The sequence below is a fragment of the Athene noctua genome, chromosome 1 (assembly GCF_965140245.1).
Source record: "Athene noctua chromosome 1, bAthNoc1.hap1.1, whole genome shotgun sequence".
NCBI lineage: Eukaryota > Metazoa > Chordata > Aves > Strigiformes > Strigidae > Athene > Athene noctua.
In genome coordinates this window covers 191,176,815-191,189,061 of record NC_134037.1, presented here as the reverse complement: position 1 = coordinate 191,189,061, position 12,247 = coordinate 191,176,815, and the positions used below count along the sequence as shown (strand labels likewise).

At 39.4% G+C, this 12,247-nt stretch overlaps 1 protein-coding gene across 1 annotated transcript in view; it reads right to left on the bottom strand.

Annotated features, from left to right (window-relative positions):
* Nucleotides 1-12,247, bottom strand: part of OCA2 (OCA2 melanosomal transmembrane protein) — a 205,040-nt gene that overhangs the window by 73,578 nt on the left and 119,215 nt on the right. The window contains exon 19 of the mRNA XM_074930224.1: nt 1,110-1,237. Coding sequence (XP_074786325.1) covers nt 1,110-1,237 — 128 coding nt within the window. The remainder of the gene's footprint in view (nt 1-1,109; nt 1,238-12,247) is intronic.

Here is a 12,247-nt window from a genome sequence, read left to right as displayed (position 1 = left end):
CAAGCCTCCTAATGATAATCAGTGTTTCCATTCATCTTCTCAGAGGTTACCAAATTTTAACTTCCAGTTTGGCTTTAATTAGAGTTAGTTGAATTATTCATTGTTTGTATTTGTTTCAAATTTTGTCCCTTTTATTGTTGGTGATTTTTATTTTTTTTTAATAGATCTCAATTTACAAATTCTTGGGATCTTTGCAATTACTGAGGGGGAAGGGGAAGGAAGGACGCTGTGTGAGTAAAATTTTTATTACAGGCTTTTCCCAGGCTACTCACTCAAACAGTTCACTAGCCATGGGGGTGCTGGTGGTCACTTGGGTTTTGTCAGTCATGTTTCTACATTATTACATCATTTAAACCCAACAAATAACAACTTTAAAAAACCAGGCATTCTAGAAGCCTAATTGACAAGTAAATGTGAGTATTCATACAAAGAATGATCAAAATATTTGGAGTAAAAATAAACCTACTCAGGCTATAAGAAAGCATCAAACAGTACATAAAATGGGATACAAATATGGGTGGATTGTTTCTAATAGTCAAGCAGAAAAACACAATGAAACTACACAGCAAGATATCCAGGCATTTCAAGTAGTGAATTTATTTTTAAATTAAATTGTAAACTGAAAGTCAGTGATATTATCCTTTCAAACCATACTCCCATGAAATCTCTTACACCATTTGGTAGTCATCATGTAGCAGACAGCATTAGGAACATTTTTCAGCTCTGGTTTATTCTTGTTCTTTTATTTTTCCTACCACTTCTCTAAGTAATTGCAAAACAAACACATAAATACATATAAAGTATCTGCACGCATAGACTGTCGACAAACCTGGAAACTAAAACTTCCACTTATATGAAAATGATTGTGTCAGATATATTCAACAAACACAGCAGAAGGAGAGTTAGATGAAGCTTACAGTGAAAAATTAAATATCAAAGAGGTCCAGCCAACATCCACCAATCTGCAATTTCTCTCTGTACTACCATAACTACACTCAATCTACAATATTCCCATGTGACTGAATCTGCAGGAGGCCTCTGCCCAGGAACATAATTCATCTTTTAAATTGGTTGTAACTCTTCAGCCTTTAGAAATCAGAGAATCTTACCTCCATGAGAATAAACAATGCTGCAAAGAAAAGGAGGGTTGCCCACTCAACTCTGTTCAATATCATTTCAAAATCATGGATGTCTGCTAGCACTAGCAGCCAAATGGCTCCCAACATGGCAATCCAGCCTGTGTGAGAAAAAGAGAGAACACTGTACCTTTCACAGCCTTGTTATGTCCTACCAACGTAAAAGTTACAGTATTACAATTTTCAAAGTTTTTTGCCACACTTTTGCTCTGATGCTGTAACAGGGAAAGTTCACAGATACCACAGGATGAATGGTATCTGCTTTCAAATCAAAATAAATTAGAAAAGAAATAAAGGCAAATAAGGCACATTTGGGTTACCCCCAACAATCAATGGGTTTGAATCACAGAGAAACCTTTTGGTGTTTAGGAGTTAGACCGAAGGATTCTGCAGCTCCCAAAAGGCTGGCTGCAGCCCCAGGCCCTTGAAAACTCACTGGCTACCTGCTCCAGACAATAAACAGAGGAAAGGAAAATCTCTTTAAAACAGAAGAGGACTGACTTTAAAAAGCACAACAGGTCCTCTCCAGACAGGATCCTTCTATACAGCCTGAAGTGTTTTAAGGCACATATTTAGGCAACTGATTGAGAAAAAATGCAAATCAAATGCACAATCAGCCAGAGACCGCAATCAGCAAATGTCCAGCCCGAGCAAGGCTCACGGTCTCTCTGCACACTTAAAATTCTTTCTGAAGCTCTTTGATTCCTCTGGCACATTTATCTTAGGTAACAGAATGGAATTTCAGATGTAAAACAAAAGGCATTTGGGTGGGTTTTTTCCTCAGAACGATGTTCCTCTTTCTGTTTCTTCTCTATTTTTTTTCCTAAATAGCAGATGATTTATTTTATTTTTGATACACAAATCTAAGATACATAAATTAATGGGTTTTTTAATGGCATGGAAATAAAGCCTTCCACTTCTTCAAATGACTATTTCATACACCTCGTAATATTTCATATATTCATAGTTGGAAAGTGATGGATTCACAGAGTTGCAGAAAAAGTGAGGAAGAGAATAATAATAATCTTTACTGGCAAAAAAACTTGAAGTCATCAACTTGTAATCAAATAACAAATTTGACTTAGGGGAAACAGGTCCCTGATACAAAGTGGATAGGTGAATAAAGCAAGCCCTCTCCAAAAGCCTTTAACAGTTTTAAGAAAATTCAGACTGCAGACTGATTCATACAATTTTAGATCATTCAATTTATGCATATGTATTTTTCCATTAAACTAAAAGAAGAAAGAGATCCAAAAATATCCAACAGTTTCAAATTAAGCTATACTCCATTTAAATCATAATTAATACAAGTGAAGACACCAAATGTTCTCACTGTTCATGAAGTTGTAATCATTAATTGTTTTCTGTGAAAATTCCTATACAGTGTCACAGATTCAATTCCCAAATCAAAGAACGAATTTTGCTCTCAGGTACATTTTAGAGCTTTCAGTGATACGCTGCACTCTAAATGAGAATTTCAGGTTAACTGTGATCAGTAACATACACCTGCCGAAAACACTGAAGCTCAGTGCAGGCAACCAGACCTGCCCAAAAGCCAAAACCAGCAGCTCAGGAGATACTCTGGCTGGTCTGTTTGGTAAGGAGAGCTAAACCAGCTAGCTTGACCCTAGCTCCAGCTTTCATGCTTTGAGGTGGGTTTATCTCCTGCTGCAGTATTTGTGCAGTAGCGAAATCATACTTCTTGCACTGTTTGGCTCCAAAACCAAAACACTTTCAGTGACACCAACTCTTCAGCTGATGACCTATTTCTGTCCTCTCAAGCATCTTCCCCAGTTCAGCTCTATTCTTGATAGCCCTAACCTGGCTTTTGTCCTCTTTGCTTGCCTGAAGCCACATTTCCCAGCACTATGAATGACTTCTCTCTCACCATGATCCTTCTTGAAAAGCTTCCACACATCTGATCACTCTGGTCTTGCTATTTCCTTGATAAGCATCTCTCACAGTAAGTTTTCTTTTAGACTGATGCAAACCTAATCTACAGGGAGATGCAGGGAAATCCTTGTAAGGGAGCAGGTATGAAGGACTAGGAAATTTAATATCTTGTCAGCAGAAATACCACCATATAGATGGAAACAAAGCCAAAGATAAGCAGAGATCTGAAAAACAAAGGAATTTTATATCCCAAATTTTGTAGCTTCAGTTCCTACATTGCTCCTGATACATATTTTGAGTAAAATCTGATCTGAGGGCCTCACTGGATCCAAAAACCTTGACTCACAGACATCTCTTCTCACCTCCAAAGACAGAAACATTGCCATGCTGCAAGCTGAGCAAGTCTCCTCCCTGCTTTGGTTACAGTGATCTAATCAGAGTGCATGGTCAAAAATAGTTCATGCATGAGCACCATACTTCAAGGGAGGAGGAGAGCAAAACCAACCACAAAAGAGAGCAGGGTGAAAATAGCTGGTCCCAAATGTTCTTGTGAAGAATGGCATTTTGCCAACCACTGGATAGAGACTCCAGGACTGATCTAAGGATGAATGCTGGATTCTGGCATTAAGTGAAAACATATTCATTTTCTAGAGTAGGCACTGGACTTTGGGTATGTGTATAGACTTTGCAAAAACAGTTACAAACAACAGGGAGAGTAGTGCTCCCAGAGTTCCCAAAGTAAACAGCAAGAGAACTGTCAGTTCCTGTCTACCATGCCTTTTTGCTAGCATAGCTGATTTACTGTCTTTCCAAAAACAAAGCAAATCTGTTCATGGAAATTAAATAGTTATTTGCTCTGAATACAAATAAAGGTGTTATAGAAATGCACTGCCTAATTTTCTTCTCACCGTCATCTTGGCTGTTCTCTGAATTCTCAGCCAGGATAGAGTTATCTTTCCTTGGGTTGAGAGGGAGCACAGTTAGAGGGCCGGGCACAGATCAATCATTGGAGTATTCCATATCATGTGACATCACACTCAGTATATAAAGGAGACATGCTCTGTTTTCCGGTTGGCATGGTGGGACTTTTTTGATGCAGTCGCTTTACTGCTGAGGGCTGTGTACCAGTTGCCAGTTGGTGAGCAACTGCATTGTATGTTACTCGTTTGGACTTAGTATTGTTAGTGTTGTTTTGTTACTATTACTAATTTATTTTTTTTTACTCAGTCTATGAATTTCTTTTTTTTTTTTGTCCCTCCCCTATTTCGCCAAGAAGGGGGGTTGGAAAGTAAGTGACTGGCCATGTGGTGATTGGCCAGCAGCCAAGTTCAAACCATGACATCCAGTAAAGAACAGCGATCAGGCTCAACTCTGCTTTAAATAAATAAAGATGACGACAATTCCTGTTAGAGGAACACTGCAAGGGGAAGTAGATGTGTGCAGATCAGAAGCTTAGTAGCAGAATTTTATTGCTATTTTGTACAAATGTGACAGCATTACATTTTGTCACATATATTTTGCACGTAAGTACAACAAAGTGAAGAACTAAAGAACAGCATTTTCTAAAATCTGTGATAATATCTTGGCATTATTTTTCCCCTCCTGTCTCCAATGAAAACAAATCAACTTGAATGTGCTATATGGAGATAATAATTATTTGCTAAAGCTATTGAAATATTACAGAATTGCACATGATGTGGATAGAGCCAGGTATTTTCTAGCACCATGAGTGTTACCAGCATGCATTAGCTCCATGCATGCAGCTTTGCATGCAAGAACAGTGCCCTGACTTACAATATTGTTCTCTGGGAATATGGACAGGCAAGGGAGGTGTCCTCCTGCAGTGCTCCAGCAAATACATCTCTCGGAAGGCTCAAACACATCAGCTGCCAGTTCTGGCTGCACAGAGCTTATTTCAGTTTACACACAAGGTCTGTTCAGGGTGTGTTTGCTTTCTTTGCTATGCCTGCAAAGAGAAGATACAGCTACCCATCTCTCAGAGGGAGAGAGGAGAGGAGAGGAGAGGAGAGGAGAGGAGAGGAGAGGAGAGGAGAGGAGAGGAGAGGAGAGGAGAGGAGAGGAGAGGAGAGGAGAGGAGAGGAGAGGAGAGGAGAGGAGAGGAGAGGTCTTGAGGAATTTGAGGGACTTCATGCAAGATCTCCATTCACAATTTCCTTTCATACCATGGTTTAGCTTCAGACACCCTGCAGCTGGACGAGAGTAAAGTCTTCTGAAGCCTGAAGCCCACAGTAGTTAGTATATGCCATAACTACTTGATTAACTGCTCTCTGTTGAACTGCTTGTCAAAGATAACCACAAAGTTAGTGGCAGCATGCCTTTCTAAGTGGGCACGTTTTCTAAGGCTTTTTCCAGGCCTTTCTTAGTATGTTCATGACAGTGAACATACTATATCAGTTTTATATATTTGGGTAGCTTTGCATTTCCCCTGGATTCAATTTGAAGTATTCCTTCCTTTTTAAAGAATTGAAAATACTAGGATACATTAAAGACTGGCTTCTCTGATCATTTATTTTCTAGCTTACTGGGCCACAAAAGAGAGCCAGGAGGAAGAGAAATAGAAATAATTTTTAAAAAATAACTTCTCATTATTATACTGAAAGCAAAGCCCATTTATAGTTCCACAGACCACTTCCTTTACTGCCTTTTAGTGCCTCTCTTTCACAGCAAATGATGTTCTGGAAATATAACAGGGAGAGAAACTGAATCTAAATTCCATTTCTGCACTGATATGGTACCTGTTGAAGACAGTGACAGTTTCTATTTATTTAGGAATAATAAAATGAAATTTTATTATAAAATGCACCTTGCAAATTTATAATGCATTCTTCATAGAAAATATTTCCATGTCTTCTGCTTGGGACTGGAAAAAATGTATGGTAGAAATAGCTTGAGTGCTCTGCTTTTCTCATACACTTTACCCAGTAGGGAAAACCACCTTTGGAACAATAAATAGCTCATGATGAGCAGAATACAATTGCAATCCTACTCAAAAAAACCCCACACCTTTATTTTGAAATAATCAGGAAAAAGAACTTGAAAATAGAAAACAATCTAATAGAATCAAATAGGAGTCTAGAATATGTGGGAGGAAGGTAGGTGAAAGAGAAATAAATGAAAGAAAAAAATTACTGTGTAATCTGTAGGCCTTTCAAAAGCTCATTAAGAAAGATTTGTACTCCTTAGTAGAAGTAATTTTGTCTGACCTACTACCAACTGAAAAGCATAATGGGCTTCCTTCTAACACTGTGAACACATAGACACTGTATGTTCACTTTATGTGGACAGAATGTGGAATAATATGTTTATGAATACTAAGTTTACACAGAAATTTCACTTTTGTGAAAACTGAAATGTCACTTGAGACATCTGCACTGAAAACTAAAGCAAGGATAACATTGATTGATCTCAATGCTGGCCTGGGCAAAACAGCATGCTGTTCAAGAAAGACAGGCACGGCGTACTACATTCAGATAAGAAGAGTTAAAACTACAAATCAAGGGTGGGAACCAACTAGATGCCTAACAGTCCTGCAGAAAAGACTCAAGAAATACAGTGTATCACAACTGAACCTAATGGCCCACTGAAATACAGAACCAGGACTATAAATGGTAAATCCTGTGAAGTAACCTCTGCTCTCTTCATCCCTGGTAAACCCTAAGAAGATATACGTTAAGTATGATGCATACCCATTAGGAAATCCAAGGCAGAGAAGTAAGCACAATCAAGAATGCAAAAACTTGACTTTTGAGGAAAAATTTAAAGAATCCAGGATATTTATCTAAAAGATAAGAAGATTAAAGGTGTCTTGGCAAGTCTTTGGGTATGTACCTGAGGTGCTCAACATCTACTTTGCCTGAGTCTTTAGCAGTGGAACTGGCTGTTCCCTGGACACCCAGCCTCGTGAGCTGGGAGATGGGGAGGGGAAGCAGATTGAGGTCAGCACAGTTGAAGAGGAGGTGGTCAGAGACCTGCTACACCACTTGGATACACACAAGTCTGTGGGACCAGATAGGTTACACCCAAGGGTGCTGAAAGAGTTGGCAGATGTGCTCACCAAGCTGCACTCCATGATTTACCTGAAGTCATGGCTAACTGGGGAGGTGCCATTGGACTGGAAGGTGGCAAATGTGACACCCATCTACAAGAGAGGCAGAAAGGAGGATCAGGGAAACCATAGATCTGTCAGTCTGACCACTGTGGCAGGGAAGGTCATGGAGCAGGTCATCTCGAGTGCCATTAAAAGTCATATAATGGACAACCAGGGGATCAGGCCTAGTCAGCATGGGTTTATGAAAGGCAGGTCCTGCCTGACAAACCTGATCTCCTTCTTTGACAAGATGACCTGACTACTGGACAAGGGAAAAGCTGTAGATACTGTCTACCTGGATTTTTGAAAAGCACCTGACACAGTTCCCCATAGTATTCTGATAGAAAAACTGGCTGCTCATGGCCTGGATGAGCAAACAGTCTGCTGGGTCAAGCACTGGCTGGATGGACAGTCCCAGAGAGTGGTGGTCAATAGAGCTAAATCCAGCTGGTGGCCGGTCACAAGTGGTGTTCCTCAGGGCTCGGTGTTGGCACCATTTCTGTTCAACACCTTTATTGATGATCTTGATAAGGACATAGAGTGTATCATCACTAAATTCACAGACGACACCAAGATAAGCAGGAGTGTTGATCTGCATGAAGATAGGGAGGCTCTACAGAGGAAGAGATTGGACAGTGGGCCAATGTTAAAGGGATGAGCTTCAACAAGGCCAAGTGCCAGGTCCTGCACTTGGGCCTCAACAACCCCCTGCATGGCTACAGGCCTGGGGAGGTGTGGCTGGAGAGCTGTCTGGAAGAGAAGGATCTGGGGGTTCTAGTTGACAAACAGTTGAACATGAGCTGGCAGCGTGCCCAGCTGGCCAAGAAAGCCAACGGCATCCTGGCTTGTATGAGAAATAGTGTGACCAGCAGAAGTAGGGAGGTGATAGTCCCCTGTTCTCTGCACTGGTGAGGCCACACCTGGAGTGTTGTGTCCAGTTTTGGGCACCTCACTATGAGAGAGATATCGAGGTGCTGGAGTGAGTGCAGAGGAGGGCAACGAAGCTGGTGAAGGGCCTGGAGAACAGATCCTATGAGGAGAGATTGAAGGAGCTAGGACTGTTCAGTTTGAGGAGGAGAAGGCTGAGGGGAGACCTCATCACTCTCTTCAACTACCTGAAAGGACATTGTAGAGAGGTTGGTGCTGGTCTCTTCTCACAGGTAATTAGCGATAGAACAAGAGGGAATGGCTTTAAACTGCAACAGGGGAGGTTCAGACTGGACATGAGGAAAATAATTTTTCACAGAAAGAGTGGTCAGACAGTGGAATAGGCTGCTCAGGGAGGTGGTGGAGTCACCATCCCTGGATGTGTGTAAGGGTCATTTAGATGAGATGTTGGGGGATATGGTGTAGGGGGAGAACTTTGTAGAGTAGGGATGGTGGTTGGAGTCGATCTCCCAAGGGTCTTTTCCAACCTGAATGGTTCTGTGATTCTATGCTGATAGAAGGCAACTGCAATGTTAAAAACCAGAAGTGTAGAATAAAGGCAGCAGATGACTAGCTGCTCTGTAATCACAGAGCAGCATATGCATATTAGGAAATGATGCACTGGACTTTGTTCCATAGCTGTAATACCATGAGGTCAGAATGCAGAAATCACATTCACCCTTGTATCGCAATGTCAACACCCAACATTGTTAATTCTCCAAATGCAATTTCATTGATGAGATAGGATGACATTCAAAATAGAACACTAAGGAAGAAAACCTGGCTAGAGATTGCTATAGCTAGGCACTGCAGCTACCGCAAATATATTTTGACTGATATATAGCTGTGTATATTTCATTGATACATAAGTCTAAAAAATTTACAGATTTATCTCAGTAATGGTCACTGCGAAAAAACCCACACTTTATTGCCATAGCCTCATTGACTCTTGTGAACCAAAAATAATTTGAGAAGATGCAAACAGTAAGATAGAGGAAAGGTCAACTTTTCTAGAAGTAAGCAATAAAGTACAAAAGCTGCACTATCAGATACAACCATTACTGGTTCTTGTTTTCCTTCTTGTCAGGTGTATGGGCAGCTCCAAGGAGAGAGGATATTTTCCAGACTTAATTACATGTTTGTAAAGATGACTGTGAAATTTCAAGGGCAGAACTTTTTGAAAACTATCCTAAAAGAAATTAAGACTGCAAGGATTATGGAAAGCAGATTTTTATTATTTTCACAAGCAAAGGGCTATGCTGAGAAGGACAAATAACTAAGATCTGGACCAGACTTTCTGAGTCCAAGTCAATGTTTAACTCCTTTCCAACATTCTCATTATTATGAAAAAAATCATCAGATTTATTTTTAACTCATATTCATAAACACTGTACCAGGATTTTTTTCAACATCACTATGCATCAAAGATGCACTAAGTCTCTTAAATACAATTATGTCCATTCTCATTTTAAAACAACAATTTACATCTTCATGGTGCAATCGGATCTCCATACTACATACTCAGAGGCTAGTAGGTCAGTCCCATGCAGTCCTCTTCTTGACGTCAATGTAAAAGCACTAGACAATTTAAACCAACACCATTGCATGCCAGAATAGATAACATAGTAGCAGAATGAAGAGCAGGGAGGCAAAGAGCACTAAATGAGGGCAAATATACCAAACTCCACTGACAGTTGTAGCTGATAACACCTGGGGAAAAGGGCTGCAGATCAGCCCCTGTGAGCACAACTGCAAGGACCTGGAAGGGTCTCCAGAAAGGGTTGGGTATTTTCAAAGATGAGTGCTTAGAACCATGGCTCTAATCTTACTATAACTTACTACCTTAGGCTGGACACTCTTGTCAGATGCTACAATTCATTGCTCTGTTTACCATTATCAGGTCAGGAACTAAAGAAATCACTTTAGTCAGGGAAAGTAGTGTCACAGTTTCACACAGGTCGAGTGTTAATGGAAAACAGTAAGAGAAGAAAGAAGTTGCCACAGACAAGAGTGCACAGGATGAGTATTTGCAGCTAAAAAGAGATGCATCAGATGATACTAAAGGCCCCAAATTTGTCAGCAACTCAACAGTGGTTAGTTATAGATGGTAAAACAAACTTAGGAGATGGTCCAAACCCATTTTAGAGGTAACAGAAAGCACAAGAAACAAGTATGTAACATGCACACAACACACCATGTATGATAAAATTGTACATTGTATATATGGTATAATGCAGAGCTGAATACCAAATTTGAAAAAGCAAAAGGTAAAGCTTTAGAAAATGTATAAAAATGTTCTCAAGTGGACCCAGGCACAGGGAGGAAGAGACCATCAACATCAACATTATTCACCTCCTGGTAAGGAGGAGGAAGACACTCTTATCATGCTCATCCCAGAAAAGACCTGAAGATTTCAGCACCTTGTTGCGCCTCCTCCCAGCCTAAACCTATGAACCTTAGCATCTGGCAAAGCATCAAAGGGTGACACTAACATCAGAATACAAGAGGAAGATGGTGGGAGTATTTTGGGGTTTTTGTTTTCTGTCAGGTCTTTTTTTAAACAAGTTTTAACTGCATATTGTTAATGAGTTTTGGTTTGTATTAATTAAATCATTTTGACTGTGTTAGTATTATCGTAAGAGGACTAACAATAACTGTTTGTTGTGTTTTGTTTACACTGATAGAACTTTTAATTAGATAAAAAATAAATTGTTAGCTATGGGTATAAGGAATGTTCCACTTTTTGCCCACAATATCACAAGCATAACTCGTCACTGATACTTTGAAAGTGGAAGCCTACTGCCGTATACAGAAGAGAAGGCTTCCCTAGTCCAAATGTTTTGGTGGCCAAAACAATCTACTTTACTGAAATGTGTGAAAGAGTTTCCAGGCAACCACAGATTATTGAAGCTGATATTTTTAGCTGTATAGAAAAGGTTCGTAAATGTTGCTTCCTAGACTTTGCATCTGGCTCCTTAATTTATCAAGCAATGTTGGAAAGTTCTATGTAGTAATAAAATAAATTTTAAAAATACAAGGAGAAAAAAAAATAAAATAAAATATTGGTTGTGACAGCTTTAAATACAGTTGATAATTCAGCATGATTTGAGCCATTACTTAGTAGTCAATACCTACAAGCTCTCCTCAGCTAAAATTGATTAATATCACAGACCCCAGATAATCTGAAGATAAATGTTAGATTCAGTGACAAATTAAAGAGCAAATGTGCACTTTTTACAATGAGGATATAAGATGTGAAATATAAGATGTGCTGAACTTAACAATGTGGCTTTTGACATTAAGCCTATGCTTTCTTAAATCTGTGTCATCCACCAGTTCTTATAGCTTAATAGCTGTCTGTTTAACCAGGATCTTCTGTTTTCTTGAGTACTAAACAATTCTACACCAGCTTATTAAATTGATCTGTTTTTTCAAACATTTTATAAAATAACTCCTCAGTAACATTAAGGAGCTCTATAATCAACCTTTCATTTTAACTATTGCAGAAACTAACCTGACATCAAACATTTCCAAAATACGAACACTTTCTCTTTTTCTCCCTCTATATGGGTACAAACACTTAAATTTTTAGAGTAAAGTTTGTTTCTTTCTGCACATATGTTATTGTTTTAAAGTGTCAGATCTACACAACTCCACCATCATACAGGGTAAGAGTATAACATAGTTTAATCTACTTATTACTGGTAGCAGATGAGAAAAAGTTCCAGAATAACATTTTAAAGTGTAAAAATAAGACCCTTATGGATGCTTTAACATTAACACCCCTTTCAGACTAATGGGATCTGCCCACACCTTTCTCAGCCCTGTGCTCCTTCTCCATGAGCATTTGTAATTCTTCAGGACCTGAGAAGTTCTGCTGCACACTGTGAGGCAGGATCTTTCTCCCAGAGCTGTAGGGGAGTTATTCAAGTCTAAAAACATTCTCACCATTCTAAAGAAACCTCTTAGCACAAGTTCAAATGCACATACGTGCTCTGTCCCAGGGCCTAAATAAAAGATGGGAAGAAGAGCTCATTACTGTTCTTCTTAGGCATCTTCCTAGGCTGCACATTCAGAACAAAACCACACAGACTACATTTATTTCACTTGTGCCATATTAGTTCTTTTTCAGCTTATAGCATTAAATAATTTAGTCAAAGATCTCTGAGTTAAGGTTTCTGCC